The sequence below is a fragment of the Passer domesticus genome, chromosome 2 (genome assembly GCF_036417665.1).
Source record: "Passer domesticus isolate bPasDom1 chromosome 2, bPasDom1.hap1, whole genome shotgun sequence".
Taxonomy (NCBI): domain Eukaryota; kingdom Metazoa; phylum Chordata; class Aves; order Passeriformes; family Passeridae; genus Passer; species Passer domesticus.
In genome coordinates, this window is record NC_087475.1 from 31,780,126 (window position 1) to 31,799,273 (window position 19,148).

Genomic DNA, 19,148 nt, shown 5'->3' on the forward strand with positions numbered 1-19,148 from the left:
CCTAATTAATATTAGAGTTGAGTATCTGTACATACCTGTACTGAGTCTATACAAGTATGTGAAATCCACTTGTGAGACAAGCTGAAATTCATGACTCCAAGGAGAATTCTTCCCTTATTAACTTTGCAGTTGCAGTTAGCACTACAGTGTCACTGCTGTTATAGCAAATAAGTGCTGGCTGCTCATTTGAAGGTAGACACTGCAAATATATATGCATAGATTTCATTAAATTCTTGGTAAAAGTTAAAGAATTTGACTGTACTTTCTGCATTTTTCCTTGAGTGTTCCACTGTGGCATTCTGCTTGAGGATCAACAGAAGTTACCACAGGCATACTTTAATTTGTTGTTTTTACAGGTTCCAATATTCTGCTGGCCAGAATGGCAACTCGCAAAGCAAAACCAGATGGACAGTATCACTTAAAACCTGAAGAAGTGGATGATTTCATCAGAGGACAACTTGTTACCAGTCTTCCAGGTATTCCTATCTTTTAGAGGACATTTTGCCTCCTGATATTAAACCAGTTTCAGCTACAAATTTGCTTTCTAGATCAAACAGGATTAGCTGCTATTCCATGTTTATGATCCAAAATGTGATAGACAGTGAAGACATATGGCATCCACCTGTATTGAAAACAGGCTTTATTATATATTTTTATTGTTTCAGAAGAATACTTTAAAGGTTTGTAACATAAAGTATTTCCTGGCATGTAACTCTGTATTGTTACTTAGTACACATAGATAGTGTAGTGTGGCACAGGCATGGTCCAAGAAGTGCTGAGTAAGCACTCATTTATGCTTTCAGTGATCAGCTGACCTCAGCCTGCATGTATACACATATATTTAGTGTTAGATATAAAAAATAGTGTCTTTATCTTTTGAAGATTAAAAAAGGAGGGAGGGGCAGTAAAAAACAGGCAGTGTCTAAAAAATGGACACTGAAATAGAAGAGTGGTAGAAATAGCATCCATAGACAGGTGCAGGTTTGCCAGAAATTGTCATTATGCAACACTGAGTGGCCAAACACTATTTACAGCACAGTTGTGCTGTAATTTCTCTTTGGCATAACTTAAAGGAAATATTTTTCCTCCAGAATATTACTCATATAGTACTGTGCTTTGACTTTAACGTTTTAAAGTTTTCAGAACTCATTTGAATGTTCATAGTAGAAGCATGTTTGTGTTAATAATACCCCCTTGACAGAGAAACAGATTATCAAGAATAGAATCTGATTACCTAAGATTTCCAATTTTTGCTGACTTTGGTAGTGTGAACTCATTGGATTAGTATTTTCTGGAGGTAACAGGCCACCTCTCCAAAACCCAGAAATATACTTCAGTTTATCACACTTACATATGTGCTGTTGCCATGGATACCTACAATTCCCAGTGCTTGGTAATTCAAAGCACAAGTGATACAGGTATGCTATCACTTCTACCTGAAATATTATTTTTCTTCCTAGGAAGCAGTGCAACAATGGTCAAAATATTTGTTAGTTTTCATTTAGATTAGATCACTTATATATGAGGGGAAAACATATTACTTGTTGGACACTCATTTTGGACTGAGTTGTTGGGGGGATTCAGATCTATATAATCTGTAACAGGCAGACAATTTCCAAGCAGGATATATTCATATTTTACCCAAAAATAAACAAACATGCTGTAGTGTGACATCTTAAACTAAATATATGAAACAGATTAAAGATACACTGCTGATGACAGCAAAAGTTTCTGTTCAAACCATGTTTTATGGAGCAGAATTTATTTTATATATATTTATTTGCTAATTTGATATGCCTTAATATACGTTTAAAAATATTTTTTTAATGTAATCATAACCTAACTGGCTTTGAATTGTATAAGATTAACAGAACTAATTGCTTTGCTGTTAGGAGTTGGCAGGACAATGGAATCTAAGCTGGCTTCTTTGGGAATTAAAACCTGTGGAGATCTGCAGTGTGCTTCAATGTCAAAACTACAAAAAGAATTTGGTCCAAAAACAGGGCAAATGCTCTACAGATTTTGTCGTGGTTTGGATGACCGACCTGTTCGTACAGAAAAAGAAAGAAAATCTGTTTCAGCAGAAATCAACTATGGAATAAGGTTTACACAGGTAAATTAAACTTGCTTTTTTTTTCCAGTGACTTCTTTCAGCTGTAGCAGAATCTTCTCATATTCTGATTATTTTCACTTACACTTTGATCTGTTAGAGCACCATCTTAGCCACGAAATAGAAATGAGGAAAATGAAGAAGTAGGAGACCAAACGATAAAATGGGAGGAGAGACTGCAAAAGTATTGGACTGAAAAGAAGCTTGCACAAAATTAGCTGGCTATTCTGCATTCGTTATACAAGTCTGGTACAGAAAAAGAGAACTGCAGTAGGTTTGTCAGCACCTAGCATTCTCTTTCATTTAAATGCTGATTATTCAAAGATGCCAGTGCCTGAAACTATCCCAGCTGCTCCTGTACAACATTTTTATTAGATTTTTTTTGCAATTATTTTTCGTCTGGGGGGGAATGTTATTAACAAAATTGTATTTTAAAAGTAACTCAGCACTTTTTTGAGATCTTGAGTATATATAGAAATGATAGGGAAAAAAAGGAGTTTGAAGAGACCTGACAGTGTTCTGTAGTCCAGACCTTTGCTCAGAGCAGGGGAAGCTAATAAATCAGACCAGTTGCTCAGCACTTTATCCAGTCCGGCATCAGAAATCTCCAAGAATGAAGACTGCAAACTTCCTGAGCAACATGTTCCATTGCTTGACTTTCCTCATAGTGAAAAAGATTTTAAGTCCTATGCTCTTCATCTTCTAGGTTTGTGCTTAGACTTGCAATTCTGTGTTGGGGTTTCTAAATATATTTTTAAAAGACTTCTTTCAACATTAGGACAGGAATCTACCATTTCGCCTAAATTAGGTGACCTACAGTGAAAACAAACCACTTGAAGTTAAATGAGACAATTGCTTGTGAGTCAGCTTGCTCTTTTCAGTTTGTGCAATCTGGATTGTATTAATCCTTAATGATTTACTTTCAGTATTTGAAAAGTAGTAATTATCTAAACATGTTGTTTTTCCCCTTTAGCCTAAGGAAGCAGAAGCTTTCCTTCTGAGCCTCTCAGAAGAAATCCAGCGTAGACTTGAAGCTGCTGGTATGAAGGGTAAACGATTGACCCTTAAAATTATGGTCAGAAAGGCTGGAGCACCAGTAGAGCCTGCAAAGTATGGAGGTCATGGAATCTGTGATAATATTGCCAGGTGAGTACTAGGCATGAACACACTTCTGCAGGGCCTAAAATTTATAGGAAGACAAGACAGAAATTTTGAAGTGCCTGGTACTTCTTGGTCTACATATAAATCTTTCACCAAAATAAGTAGAGTATTATTATCAAAACTCCTCTGTGTTTGGGTTGTACATTTGTGGTGGTTATCAGTAATACATATATGCTTATGTATTGTTGGTGTACCTTTCTCCAGCTTGCTCAGTATTGGAAATGAGGGTTTTCTTAGAGTGTTTGAAGAAGACATATTTGTGTCCTGCACTGTGACATACATGCAGCAGCAGTGATTTCTTTCAGTAACCAGCCTCCTATTTGTTACTCCAGTTCTTTGTTCCTTATTGATAAACTGGATGATGTTGATTAAATATTTTTTTAATCTGAATATTATTTATGTCCTTGCATACAAAAAACACAGGGATATAATCCAGGCATACAATATCATATGCTGTTTCATGCAAGATTGTCATGGAACCTACATACACATAGATTCTTCAGGCATACAGTTCTTTATCAAAGCAGTTGTTCTTCAGTACAGGATGATCCTGGCTTTTGAGAGACGATAGGTCTTTCTACTTTTCCTTCCATCTCAGGTGATTGTAACAGACTAATTCTTCCTGAACTGGGGGGTCATTTGGTGGGTGTTGCTGGTAGCAGAAGAGGTGGTGGAGTTCACAGATCACAGAATATGCTGAGTTGGAAGGGACCCGCAGGGATCATCAAGTCCAGGTGCTGGCCCTGCATAGCACTATCCACGTGCCCAGAAGTTCTTTCAGTGGGTTAAGAGTTCAGTAGCAAGACTTGCATGCATAGAGCCTGTCATGCTTGTGATCTTGTTACGTAGAATTCAGCTGTAATAAAAGCAGAAACTACAAAATTCATGTTTCGCTGTAAGAAGCTCATCACTTTCTAGAATTGGTATATATACCAAGAAGAAAATCCCTCAGTCTGTACTTTTGTCTTCTGGCTATCCTGAATTGTTTGACCTGAAGATTTATTCTTAGCAGCCTAAGAACATTTCTTAGTATTGAGTGTGCATTGAGATAGAGCTTTATTCCTCCCATATTTTAACTCTTGTCAGAGTGCTTTTTCATGAACATATCAGTGCTTTGGACCCCTTTTCTGTGGTCAGGCATAATGTACACATGCCCTGAAATTTCCCTAATTCTTGAAGTCTTCAGTAAGGTTGGGGGGCACCCAAGAATGGAAAATTGTTCACACATTGCTAAAGCAACTCAGATGCCAGGATTTTGTTTGGTGGTGTCTCTTTCTGCTTCTGGCTTTCCAGTGACCTTGTCAACCCCAGTCAATCCAGGTTATGCTGTACGTGGTGTGTTTCTGTTTTTGTTAGAGCATTTCTGTTCAGCCCAGGAAAAAGCTTTTTAGCAGTGGAAGGGAGAACTCCAAAAGTTGAATCCAAGCAAATGGATAAGAATCTCAGGGTTCCCCCAAGTGACCAGTTTCTCTCTTCAGTTTAAGATTTTGTCTGTACCTATAGCTCATGACTCATTTCTTGCTCCTTTACCTCACAGTTGAATGGCTTGCTATGCTTTGTTATCCTACAGGTCAAGATCCCCTAGGATGATAACCATAGTACTACAAAGGATTCAGACTTGCAGACACACTTCAAATCAAACTCAGTTTTTGAGATTAAATGGTATTTTTACTGCATTTCTGAAACCTAGTCATGATAGTTCAGCACAGACCTTTTTAAAATATTTTTCTTAAATGTTGTGTACCTTTAGTGATACTGATCCCCTTTTTCTTAAGAATACTAACATGTAAAGCTTAAGGAGATCTTTATATTGTTTACAATCTGAGGATTTTTAGTTTTCATATTGGCAGAACTAGGCCTTTCCAAAGAGCACTTGGCTGTTCATGGTGGTTTCCGACAGATTCAAAAGCAGAGTAACACCATCATGTTTAGTAAGTTGTCAGGATTGCACCTGTAAAAACACCAAACTTCATTTTCTTGAAAGAGCCCACTCTATCAGAGCTAAAACTGCATCATTTATTTCAGTGAGAAGACTTCACATCACCCACATGCATTTGATGAGCCACTTGAAATTTTGTCAAAGGTTAGGCCATTAGAGAATCGAGAGCTATCCAAGCACTGCTGCTGCCCTGCCATACTCTCAAGTGGTAATCTGTAAAACTCACAGCCAGATTGTTTTGTGAGTCTTGTTGCAAAGAAATGCCCATACCTTAAGATAATTTGGAATGCTATTTAAAGTTAATTGCCATTAATTTTAATTCCTTTTGCTTGTAATCCCATGCACATTGCCTACATCTGCTTCCTCTCTGAGTTCCTTTTGAAACTCTTGCTGTTGACAATTGAAATAATAGTGACCAAACTTTCTGTGAACCAAGCTTGAGTGAAAGACAAAAATGCAGGAGTGTGTTTTTGTGCAAACTGTTAACTTCTTGTGAAACTTTTTGTCTGGCTTCAATAGATTGTGTGTGTGTGTGTGTACATATATATATATATATATATATATATATTCTAAATTTGACCTTTTAGTGTGTGGACTGCACACTGAAAATGTTCAGTTGGTAAGTATTCTGCTTTTCTTACTTTTTCTGTAGATCATGTTTAGTTTTAATTACCTTTAAAAAGAAACCACAGAACAAATAAAAAGTGTTCAATTTCTATATGCCAAGGAATCTGTCTTTCTTTCATATCCTCTCTGGAATAAAAACAGAATTTTTGTCTTCAGGATTTGTGAAACAGTTTCTTTTTTTTAACCATACTTGTTTATTCTTTTTAGGACTGTGACTCTAGACCATGCAACAGACAGTGCAAAAATAATTGGGAAGGAAACTCTGAACATGTTTCACACAATGAAACTGAACATATCTGATATGCGAGGGGTGAGTTAATGGGAAAACTGAAATTCATTCTTTTTATCAACCTGTTTCTGTCTTTTGTGGATTTTCAGTTCCCTATGGTAGATGTTAACCAAACTTATTCAAAAGTGTAGGTAATACAAAGCTTATGTAAATTAGTGTATGCAATTATATTATATTTTCTAACCTTTGAAAAATATGGTTACAAAGCCATAAATGTAAAAAATTATTTTTTGTGATATAAATGAATGCACAACTTAAAACATCCAGAGGTGACAAAGTAAGAGTGTATCTTGTACAGTTCTATAAGCATGTGTAAGTTTTATTTTGTCTTAGAATTTTCTGTAAACTTTTGCCATACAATAATTGTGTAACTAATATATAACTGTTTGTAATGCCAACCATTAGAGATAAAAGGAGCTTTTGTTCTAGAATGCAAATCTTAGAGCAAGAAAAGTTGCCAGCCCATGTTTTGGCCTTTGTTTGAAGGTGGTTTTCTGGCTATTTTGATTCATGTGTTATTTTAGAACTCCTGCTCATCTCAATGGTTTTGTCATAGCAATGTGACCCCGTGATGCTGCTGTTTTGACATCAGCCATTTGTTACAATAGAACACAGAGGATTTCTGAAACAAACCTGCATTAATTCATCATCTGGATATAGAAGTAGGGTTTTGATTCACAATGTTGCTTTCAGAGTTAGCTCCCTGACTTGGAGTTGAGGAAATATTTAATTTAAATGTCATATTCCATTACTGCAACTAAGAAGGTGTTAATAAACAAAATCCTTACTATGTAATTATGGAAGAAGACCTGGTGGAAATATATACAGTGGCTCCTTTATGCTTCCTAAGTGTCAGGTTTTCTCCTTTAAAATTATGGAGGATTGGCAAAAATCTCGTACAGTGCACCAGTGCATTGTTAATTAGACACATTTTGAACCACTGCTGATTTGGTATTTAAAAGTGAAATGAAAATCTAGGATGTCTTGAAAAATGACAAATCTAAAAAAAGACTACTTCTACCAAAGTACTTTCTTCCATTGAGACTTTGTAAAAACAGTGTTTACAAGTGAAACAATAGTACTTCTCTCAATTGTAGACATAAGTGATGCATTTAGTGCAGATTGTCCTTGGGGAAAAGCATTGCTGGGTACCCACATTTAATACTAACCACATTCTTGTCAGTATTTCTGTATTTGTTAGTGTCTAAGAAATTTCATAGAAAACACATTGCTTCATGGTCCTGTTGATGGCACTTTTTTATATCAGAGAAGTTAAAATGGGAGTACTTTTGTAATTTCTTAGTTGTTGGATTATGGTGGGTAATCCTGGGATTTGTTTTTAGTGGCTGTTTATGTGTATTTCAATATAATTTTATTTGTCCTCCCTCCCACCCACAACAGGCAGTCAATTCCAAAGAAGGAAATGTTATTATTATATAATTACATATTTTAAAATTAATTTTATTTATTTCAAAGAACTTCATTGAAAATGAATGCATTTATGTTTTGGATTTAGGTTGGAATTCAGGTACAGCAGCTAGTTCCCATCAGTAAAACAACTTCAGCTCTCTCAGCAGTACAATCTGGACATCTACCTGGTGCATCACATTCAGTTATTGATCTTTTTCATGTTCAGAAAACAAAAAAGCACTCAGAAGAGGAACCTAAGGAAGGTCAGTAAGCATTGTACTTGGCATGTGTGATAGTGATCAGTTCTGAAGGACCCTAACATAGATCACCTTTTGGAATACTTTTTCAGTATTATACCAGTGTAAATTGTGCAACATAAAATTTCTGAAAGTGGGCTTTGCTGCTGTAAATGAAAATGCTACTAATAAAACTTTGTATAGGATTAGTCTAATTAGGGTGTTTTTGTAGTTTTTTGGTAAATAGTAACAGAGGATACTTTGAAATAAAAAGTGTTATGATGGTGCTACATTTATTGTGTAAATTCTTCAAATAATGCTAGAAAATACTTTTTACTGTGTCTTGAATTTTCAGAGTATTTTTTACTAATAGATGATCATTCTGTATTTTGTTTCTATATGTATAGTATTTGTGGCTGCTATGGACCTTGAAATATCCTCTAATTCAAGAACTTGCACTTTACTTCCATCTCGTGGTACCAGTGTCACACCTGGTGTCAATTCTAATGCCAACAACACCGAGCCTGCTGTCAAGTGGAATGGTGTGCATTCTCCTATCAGTGTAAAATCCAGACTCAATTTGAGTATTGAGGTTCCATCTGCTTCCCAGGTAAACCTGAGAATGTGAAATATCTGCAGTATATTGTAATAACTTGGGATTGTCTGTCTATAAAAAGGAGCTCTTTTTAAATAAAAAGAGTTCTAGTAAAGTATAGTGCACAGTAAGTAACTCTTATTGATGCAAAAATATTTTGCCTTAATAAAATAAATAATGCTGACGTTAGGATGCACACTTAACATTTGTACAGGACACCACTATTTAGATGAAAGGGACAGCCTTCATTATTTCTGCCCCACATGCTGTTCAAGTAGACTCTGCTAGAAAGGTTTGCTATGAAACAGCTGCACAGACTTCTGCAGGTATTTTAGATATAAGCAGACTTACTTGCTCTTCTGTAAAAATCTGTCATTTAAATGTCTGTAATTTAAATCTGTAAAAGCATTTCTGAGGTTTTTTAACAGCTTTCTCAAATATTTATCCATTTTAAGAAGCAAATTATGGTTTTGGCAGGAAATGTGTTCCTATAATGCAATATCCAAGCCAGCTCAGGATCTAAAAGTAACTTGACTGAGCAATCAAAAGCGCTGTACATTCAGATGCTGCCATAGGAGGAATATGTATAAACAAGTGAAAAATGCACTAGCTGTTCAGCAGAGTTCCTACTTTGGTAGGAACAATGGCACAATATCTTTATTTCTGCTTTTAATCATATTATAATATGGAATGTAATAAAAAATTCAGGGCTGGGAAGGAGTGGTGAGAGTTAGTGCCACACTGCTGTTTGTATACTGTACTAGGAAAGTAACAGCAATCCTGGGTGTTTTACACCTGGGATTCCCAGGAATTTATTATAGAGTTACATATGCAGCAAATTTGGAATGAGTGAATACAAACAGAAATGGAAGAGTAACTTAAGTGATTAACAATACATACAGCTTTCATCAGAACCTCTCACTTACCAAGCCAAGTAAATTTTCAGCGATATTTGTGGTTCTTTTCTGTAAATCCAGAATGTGGTCATAAGCTCCAAATTTTCTTCTTAAAAGATAAATTATTCTAACACAGCTGAAGTCTTACTCAGCAGAACTTAAGATGCAAACATTGGCATTTCTCTACATATTCAAATTTTACTTGTGAGAAAAATGATGCTGTACATCTGCTTGTCAGTTGCATTCATTCCGTCACTTGTGCAGCTGTCATTGTACCCAGCAGCTTCTGGACACTGAGGGGCTATCTCAGTTGTTTCAAGTGAATAATTGATAGTAAGTAAAAGCTTATTTCATCATCCAACTCTGGCAAGTCTGACAGTATGCAAACATACATAATACCAGTAAAGTAAAACAGTAACATGCACCCTAGAACTCTATAAAAAAAGAAATTAATTGCTTACAGCTTTGTGCTGGATGCCAATTTAGTATTCATACCAACCTGTTGCCTGTATAATTTGAACTCAGAATTCAGGTTTTACTTTATCATTAGCTAGCTGTAGAGGAAACCCTATCTATGTTTTTTGGTAAGAAGACTGAACATTGTGAAAAGATAAAACTGAGCATTCATATTTACTGAGCTGCTTAGTCTTAAATGATATTTTACTGCTGCAGAGTGTAACTCTCAGGTTCCTAATGATGTTTGCATACACAGGGTAATACGTAGTGGGGTTTGTAAAATTCAGAACTGTATAACTGATGTACTGACTAAGATAGCTCTGTTAGCTATTCCTTAGAAAAATCTAAAAGTTTTTATGTACTTGTAGCTAGATAAGTCTGTGCTAGAAGCTCTGCCACCCGATCTCCGAGAGCAAGTAGAGCAAATATGCACCATTCAGCAAGGAGAGAGTTATGGAGAGAGCAAAAAAGAGCCAATAAATGGATGTAACACTGCACTTCTGTCACAGCCAGTTGGAACAGTACTTCTACAAATACCAGAGCTCCAAGAACCAAATACCAACATGGGAATCAATGTAATAGCCTTGCCAGCTTTCTCACAGGTAGGATGTTTGCATGGTATCAATTAACAATTACTTTTCATCTGTAGGAAGTTAGAAGAATTCCTTTAAGTTTGTGTATGCTTTATATGTCTAATAATTAGGTAGTGGAGAATCGATTGTTATTTTTAAAACAGCATTACTTTTTGAAGTTTCCTTCAAAGGACCTAGTTTGCACTAGTTTTTTGCACTGTTTTTTTGTCTCTATATACTAATGTATTTTGTGACCCAGATACTTGATCCAAAAATGCAACTTAATAGGGCAGCCTTGTTGTTTCGAAGATGTAGTTCAAGAAGAATTGAGTACTTCCTATTTATTTATGAAGGGTATCCATACTATCTACATGAGAGTGCCTTATGCTCATACTCAATTTTTTTTTCTGAAAGCCATTCCGCTTTCTTTACTGGCGAAAAGAGTCTAATATTTACAATTTTTATTTTGTGAGTTAGGTCCTAGTTTAATATCTAGAACAGTATGGTTGAAAAGCTTCCCTGTAAGCTTCGTGGAAAAAAAAAAGGCTAAACTCAGTTTATTAATACAGGAGGAATTTTTTCAGTGTTAAAATCAAACATGAACTTGATTCAAAAATACCATCTTACTCTAAATACAGTTTGACGCATTTTTTCTCTTGAAGTCTTTGTGGTAGTGTATGTGCTATGACTGCACACAAACATTTAAATCTGCCTCGTGGCCCATGAAGCAGGGAAATGAGTAGTAATAGGTTTTGGGTATAGAAATGCTGCCAACCACTCCAGAATGAGTACTTTATCTACATCAGATATAGATTACACCCTGCCATCTTTTCATAGCTTAATAAGGTTTGTTTTGCAGCTCTTCATTCCTTTTGTCTGAGCTGAGTTTTATGATCAGGTGCAAAGCTAATTGGCTGACAGTGATTTATTCATTAGAAAATGTGGAAAATTTCCTTTGTTAGGTAAAGTCCTCCTGTGAAAGGAATCCAGATAGGTTGCATTCCTTTCCATCAGTTGCTGAAGTAATCTTAGAATTCAGAATAGCTGTATGTCTCTGTAGCCTGGATCCGGCAGAGGCATAGGATGCAAAACATCTCTAATCTTTAATTACAGATGCCTAGAAATGCATGACATTTGTAATAATGGTGTTAATTAGTGGTGGCAAGTTTTCATTTAATCCTTACAGTGCCTTCACGTGGTAAAGATTCCTCCTAAGGAAATTGATACAAGCACATCAGAAATACTGGTAACTGTATATGCTGAGGTCACCCATAACTCTGTAAAACCAAGGTTCTCCAAAATGTGAAAGCTTTCAGATACCTGTATGACAATGTTAGGACATAGTGCAAAAGTTACTTGAAACTCCAGTTATATTGGACAATTCATGTGAATTCAACTGATGGCTCCTTTAATTGAATTTTTCCATGTTACATCTGAGAGAGCAGTGATGGGCAGATAATAAAAATGCATCCAGTTCCTGTACAGCATTATTTCTGCATTAATTAAGTGGTGTACACAAAAAACAGTGTCAATTCATAGCATTCCAAATCCTTGACTGTCAAATGCTTTACCACAGAGCACTAAACTTTTAAAAAAAGTTTTATGAAGTGAAATTTGTACTTAAAAAGATAACTTACACCTGTGATGTAATTGGCTGCATTTCACTATAGTGCTTTGTTCTGCACAATGTATATGGTGGTTGAGGTCAGAGCTGTTCCTGTTTCCTCCTTCAATTAGTGCATATTCTGTGTGGTGAAAAATTCAAGTTGACTCATGGAATTCTGAAAAAGGAACAAAGTTGTGCTAAATTGATGAATTGTAACCTGTAAGAGCACAGTTATGTTTATGATCTGTATTATTTAGACATCGTGTGTGAATAGCACACTGTACCTCCCTGTCATAGCATACATGTTTTGGTTTTAAAAAAAAGAAATCTCTATTGAAAATAAGAGATAAATTTTAATACCTTTGCAGACTGACATGTAATAAATACAGTATCTCAGATAATGATAGAAATTGCATTGTACTCTTAGCATAGTAATTGTAGCTTTGACCAATTTTTTGTTGTTTCTGCTCATCTCTGAATTTTACCAGTGAAATTAAGGGCACTCTCCCACTGACAGATTTAATCCACTAAATGATAGCTTTGCTTTGAATTAGATTTTGAAGATTATGAGCTGAAAACACTGTCTAGTTTTAATGGGAAACTCCAAATACAAGATGAGTCTGTCACTGATGGGCTACTTCTGACATGCAATGAGAAAAAATAACTGATAATACAAGAAATTTTATTTTGTCCATATGAGTGTGTCTGGCAATTGGCATCAAATTATTTCCTGTCTAGTATCCAAGTCCCTGGGACAGTTGCAAGGAACTGTGCTTTTATCAGTCAAGCAAGTGGTGGACAACTGTGGGAGAAAGATAAAACCCTTTTGTACTGATTCAAAATATGACATAGGTGGACTTGGCTTTTCCTGTCCTTAAAGAACTGAGACAACTTCCAAGAATATTCTGAGTTATATAGCACCTTGCAGGAAATAGAAGTGTCAAAAGAAAAGGAGGAACAAAAGTGTGGTGGTCACAATGTTTGTGTTTTGAAATTTGAAGGGAATGCTCTCTGGGTTAGGCTTAATCTTGCTCTTAACGCAGCTGTACTGGCTATCAGTAGGTGGGGAAAGATGGTTACTGCATTATATGCTCATAATAGTAATTTTAATAAACAGAGTAATATTAAATGTCCATTTTATTGGTTTTACAAACTAAAATATACAAAGATAATGTACAATGTGCTTTGCAGTATTTCAGTTATATCTCCTTTATTTTTGCTTGGCATAAAATGTAAATACCTTTCTCATGTGAGTGACCTAGAAAGAAGGAAATGGTGCTGCTCACTGCTAAAATAATCAAATGAATCTTTTGTTACTGTTCAGGTGGACCCTGAGGTTTTTTCTGCACTACCTGCTGAGTTACAAGCAGAGCTGAAAGATGCATACGATCAAAGGCAGAAGCAATCAGAGCAGCAGCCTGCTAACACTTCAGGTGAGAATATGTAGTTGTGTAGTAATCTTCTGGTATAGGAGGTTGTTTGCTCTCCAGACAGCTATGCAACCCTAAGTAACAAACTGGAAAATACAACCAAAGCTTCTCTGAAGATGCTGTGCTGAACTGAATTTCTGTATTTATTTTTGACAGACTGTCAGTTACAACCAGCTGTGGTTTCAGTTTGCAAACAGGTGCCCAGCTTTACTCAAATGAGTGATTAATTCAATTTGTGGGGACTGTGGCACTAAGCTTCCCCACGTCCATATGTTTGCCAAATGGAATCCAAACTTGATGTGTCTTGTGATTTAAAGTATTGCACTTTCTTAAGTTAATTAAACTCTTTTCAGGGAGCTTTCTCATGGTTCCCTGAAACCCATAGCACTGGCAGGGTTTTGGGGCAGCTAGAGAAAGATACACTGCATCTCACTGAATGTCTGACAGTCAGCTCTGTTTACTCTGAGCTGATCATCCAGGTCTCCTTTTTATAATCAGCAGAAAGAAATAAGACTAATTCCCTGTGGACATGCTTTGTCATAAAAGTAGGTTGTAAATGTTATTGGTTTGATTGCCAGTTAAACACGGCATTGTAATTATAATCACACCCTGATTTCATAGCCAGTGGACTAATGCAGATAGGTTAGAATGATGGAATGAGAGACATTTCCTTCATAAACTGTGATAAAAGCCTTGTGGGGGCTTTACACTGCTGGCTTTGCTGCTAACACTGGTGGGACAGTGCTCTGACTGAGGTGAGGCAATTTGTCCAGGAGATTCAGATTTCACCAGCTGCTTAATGTGAGCATTCAAGTACTGAAATGCTCACATTAAAAAGATTATGAATAGCTGAGTGTCCTCGGTGTACACTGAAAGTCTAACAGTGCTTTTCAGATATGCAATGGTGTGTGTGTTAAAGTTGCTTTATCTAGGCTGTGTTTTCTTAAGTGATCATTAGATTTTTGTGAGAGATAGAGTCCCCTTTCAATGGAGAAGTATTAAATTTTAAATGTATCAACCTCTGACTATTCCTGTGTTTTTCAGTGTCAAAAAATCCTTTCCTACACCTGAAGCATACAACTATGAAAAACAAGAAAAAAATACGGAAAAAAAATCCAGTCAGTCCTGCAAAAAAGATTCAGAGTCCTTTAAAAAACAAACTTATTGGTAGTCCTGTGAAAAACATGCCAGCTGCATCTGGAAGCCCACAGAAGCTAATAGATGGCTTTTTGAAACAAGAAGGAGCAGCTGCTCAGGTACTTTTAACATGAACAGTTTTTGGTAAAGCTGTGTCTGCTTCTTTAGACTGAGTTCAGGTTGCTATTCTTCTTTGCAAGATTCTTCACTGACACCTACCTCTATGTGTATATGGTGTTCCCATGTTTGTCAGACTGAGCATTTCCCACTTCCATGTCTGGAACAGGCAGAAGCAGTTCCATCAACTTCGGGTTCCCCAGGCCCATCAGCTGTGCAGGCGGAGCCGCAGCCGGGCTCCTTCAGGCCACAGGCCCCAAACCTCGCTGGAGCTGTGGAATTCAACGATGTGAAGACATTGTTGAAAGAGTGGATCACAACTATCTCAGGTGAGGGATGTCACACTGGGTGATCTTGCAGTGCATCACAAAGAAAACTGCTTTCAGTAGGCTTTTTGTACTTCCTTTCTCCTTCACTCTTCCTTTTGCTGCTTATTTTTCACAGTACTCTTGAAGTCTTACTGCCTTGGCAGTCTTGCAAGAACTTGATTCTTTCTGCCAGTTGTTACTCTGTGGCTTTGCCAGCTCCTCTTGCTTAACATCATGAAAAGTAACATGATCTTCTTCAAGCCATGTGTCTGGCCATTGTCCTGTGCCTTGATGTTACTTGTGTCTGAGGTTTACTGCCTTTTTCCAACATATTGCAACCCCTAAGATGAAAGTTCTTGAAAGGGAGTTAATTTCTTCTCTGAAAATCTCTTCTTAGAGGCAAAGGAGTGCTGGGTTTGGGGGTTTTGTCTGGGAAGAACACTAGATTTAAAAAAAACAAAAAAAAAAAAAACCCCCCGAACTGTGCAACTGTGACACTCTTGCTAAATTGTGATTTGAATTAGGTCAAACAAATAGCAACTCCTTAAAGCCTTAGGAAGTTTGACCTGCCTGCCCTGGACATTATTATTCTCCTAAGAGTTTCAAAACAGCCATTGCATTCTAAAACCCAGGTTCTTTGCCCTTTGGTTACTGCTAGCTTTGCTTCTGTTGTTCTTACTGAAAAAAAAGATGGCTATAAGACAGGTATGTCAGGACCCTGCAGTCCTGTTATGTGCACAGCTTCTGATGTCAGGAAGATGTGTGAGAGTACAGAAATTGTCAAGGTGGCCCCTGATATGCTGACACTGCAGAATTTCTTTCTGTTGTATTCCCATTGTTCTGTGATTATGTTCTAAGTATACTTAGAGAAAAGACCTCATTTTAATTTTTTTTTATTACAGATCCTATGGAAGAAGACATTCTACAGGTTGTGAAATACTGTACTGATCTAATAGAAGAAAAAGACTTGGAAAAGTTAGATCTGGTTGTTAAGTACATGAAAAGGTAACTTAATTGCTGTATTTGTGAACTTTAGATTGCTTTTGTTAGAATTTATACACTAGATGCTGCATTGTGAGCCCATTAACCCATTAGACGTTTCACTGATGAGTGGTTTTAAGCTTGAAAACTGGGGTTGAGGGAAGGAGTTGGAGTGTTAAAATAGGTAATTTGGGAAAAATTAAGAGTAATATTTAGTAGTAATTCATGGTTTGGGTTGAAAGGAAGCCTAAAGATCACCCAGGCCCAACTCCCCTGTCATGGGCAGGGACTTCTTCCACTAGACCAGGTTGCTCAGAGCTCCATCCAGCCTGGCCTTGAACGCTTCCAGGGATGGGGAAGTCATAGCTTCTCTGGGCAACAATTTCTAGAAGAAGATGGTAGTTTTCATCAGCATTGTCCCTTTTCTTCATCCTGTTTTTGCTCATTTTTTCATGGCACCTCTAGACCAATTTCATTCTCTTGCTGTATCCAGGTTCTGTCTCACATCCAGCCTTTAAATCCATTCCTGTTACTTTGTTATTGTGCTCCTATTAGTTTTCCCATGAGTTTATGAGGTTTTAATCAATTTTTGACTTGCTTACTAACTAAAGCTTAAGCATGAGGGCTCAGCTTTCTATGTTTTAGATCTGCAAAATAAGTTTCACAAAATGAATCAAAACCAAAAAGACTACAGAAGTGTAGGAAGTTCACTGGGCTTTTGTATTATGGAATATCTTAAGGTCTTGGAAAATGCAAAATACACAGTGCAATGAACTATTTAATGAAATCTGTATAGTAAATTGTTTATAAAACTCTTCAGAATTGACAGAATGTCCCATTTCTGGTCCCTGTGTGTTGGATCTGCATTGATGGCAGTGTCCAAAGGGTTCACACTCACTCATGATGTTATACCTTCCAAAGCTCTGAGTGTAGGAACCCTCTGCTCTCCTGGAATACAGGGATCTAGAAGGGGGACTGAGAGTGCAGAGCTGCTTTGTTTTCCTTGGGCAGTTCCTTCATTTGCTTCTTGTAGCTGCTGATCATAAGAGCAACTCACATCACAGGGGAACTCGTAGCTCTCAGTGGATTTTGTTTTTAGCAATAAATATAAAAAATAAAAAAATGAATATATAAAAATAATATAGTGCCCCAATTATTTAAATGTGTTGATTGCACTTGGCATTTATTGGAATGGAGAAATAGCATCTCTGTCTTGGGATGAGGAAGTAAAGATCAGGATTCAGAATCTTGCCATTTCTGTTCCTCAGTATGCAGTTGATGGAAGGTCACCCACCACTTAATTCACAGGCTCACACCACTGCCCAGTGCCAGCATTCACAAGCTGCTGTGACACTGCTCGCACCAGGAATTGGTGCTGTTAAGTAAGGCTTGGTGTGTTTCAGTAGAGAGGGGAGAGCTTTACCAGCACTGAATCAAAATTCCATTTGTGAGGAACTGTTGTGATCTTGTTTTCCAGTGTGAAGACCAAAGTGATTGTAAAAAGGACTGGTTCTGTAATGGTAATTTTCAGCCTCTTCTTCCTTTTCCCCCTCAGGTTGATGCAGTCATCTGTGGAGTCAGTTTGGAATATGGCATTTGACTTCATTCTTGACAATGTTCAGGTAGTTTTACAACAAACTTACGGAAGCACATTAAAAGTTATCTGAACATGTAGTAAAAAGCTTGATGAGAGCCTGGAGCTCTCTGCTAGCTGTGCCATAAGTGCTTGTGAGGTATTTGCAAAGTGCATGATAGTAATGCCCTGAGTTTTTATAATTTCAGATTTCTTTTTAAACAACAAAGTGTTTTGTACATTTCTTTTCAGAAAGTGCCAAATTTGTCAGTATTGCATGTAAATAATTGTGTTAAAATTCTTTTATTGTAGTATAGAATCTATTTACAAAATGTTTGTTTATAAAGTTTTATGGATTTTTACAGTGAAGTGTTTACAGTTGTTTAATAAAGAACTGTATGTATATTTTTGTACTGATTCTATTTTGTGATGCTTCAGTTTGAATATAGTGAACCCCTTTTACTACAGCTGCAGCTTTGATTCATTTCACAAAGTTTTACACAGTGGCACTGCCTCAGCACATGGAGGAGGCTGCTCTACAGGCACCTGGCTACTTTTTGTTTCTTCTTCACTAACTTCATTCAGATTTTAAGCTGAGGGAAGAATATTAGTTCATTTTCAGTTTCATCCTTCAAAGATTCAAGCCAGGGTGGCCCAGCCGCTCCTGAAGCACACAGGATGTCAGCTGAAGCCTGGGTGCTGTCTGACCTTGGGTGTCCTGTCCCCTCTCACGTGCTTCTGGAGGAAGGCAAGTACCCCAAAGTGGCACTGCAAAGGAGGGGGGAGTAGCCAGCACGGAGCACTGCTCGAGCCTGCATCCATCCTCTGCATTGCTCCTACTCAAGCTAGAGCCACGTGTAAAACACCACCGTTCTCCCCAGCCTGTGGCACGCATTTCCTTCATGCAGCATAACAAAATAGATTGTTGGAAGCAGCTGAGACAAAATAAACCATCCCATCACTGTGTCCCTGCTTGGGAGGGTGAGCTTGCATCCCTGCAGTTCATGTGCTGGGCAAGTCTGCTTTTTGCAGGTGTGCACCAGCCTCACGCAGTTGTACTTGGCCCAATATGTTGAACAAGGCTGTTCAGGGACCTGGAGAGAATGAAGAGCACTTGACAAAAACCAAGTTGGTAAGAAAAATCTCTGCTGAAGAAATGATGGGGGAAGGTGAGAAGTATCCCACACAATGCTGGGCATAGAATTGCAGGAATGCAAGCTGGAGTGAACCCTGGAGCAGTATTTGCACCACTAGCTTAAGTGGAAGCACTTGCCTAGCACAGGGCAGGTGCTGCTGCACCGAGAGCAGCTGCAGCTGCTGCCACTACAGCTGGGGCAGAGAAGGCTGCGTGGTACATCTGCAGCACAGCTTGCAGCAGTGACAGCAGGGCTTTAGCTTCAGCTGTGACCTTGGCTTCCTCCTGCCACACACTGGCAGAGGTACCAACCTCTACAGCCAGGGGATGGATGAGGAAAGGGCAGGAGATGTCACTTCCCTTGACTTCAGTACAGCTTCTCATTAAATCTGTGCCATCCTCAGGGAGAAGCTGATGAAGTACAGGCTGGAGAGAGAAGTTCACTGAAAACTGGGCAGGCAGGCCCTGGTGGTCAGTGGTACAAAGTGCTGTTAGGGGCCAGGCCCAAGTGGAACCCAGAGCCAATCCCATTCATCCCTTTGGATGGACGTGGGCAAGGGCTGGTGCAGC

General features: G+C 37.7%; 1 protein-coding gene across 6 annotated transcripts in view; it reads left to right on the top strand.

The window, feature by feature from the left end:
* The window catches only part of REV1 (REV1 DNA directed polymerase), a 53,430-nt gene extending 35,577 nt beyond the window's left edge, over positions 1-17,853 (top strand). For 4 of the 6 annotated variants that reach the window (XM_064408087.1, XM_064408088.1, XM_064408091.1 and 1 more), the window contains 12 exons: positions 357-476; positions 1,893-2,113; positions 3,084-3,256; positions 6,045-6,147; positions 7,643-7,799; positions 8,180-8,382; positions 10,088-10,321; positions 13,222-13,330; positions 14,372-14,583; positions 14,718-14,910; positions 15,792-15,894; positions 17,426-17,853. In XM_064408087.1, coding sequence (XP_064264157.1) covers positions 357-476; positions 1,893-2,113; positions 3,084-3,256; positions 6,045-6,147; positions 7,643-7,799; positions 8,180-8,382; positions 10,088-10,321; positions 13,222-13,330; positions 14,372-14,583; positions 14,718-14,910; positions 15,792-15,894; positions 17,426-17,537 — 1,940 coding nt within the window. In that variant the 3' untranslated portion in view covers positions 17,538-17,853. The remainder of the gene's footprint in view (positions 1-356; positions 477-1,892; positions 2,114-3,083; positions 3,257-6,044; positions 6,148-7,642; positions 7,800-8,179; positions 8,383-10,087; positions 10,322-13,221; positions 13,331-14,371; positions 14,584-14,717; positions 14,911-15,791; positions 15,895-17,425) is intronic. The other 2 variants (XM_064408089.1, XM_064408090.1) reach the window with 1 other exon arrangement.
* The last annotated feature ends 1,295 nt before the right edge of the window (positions 17,854-19,148 follow it).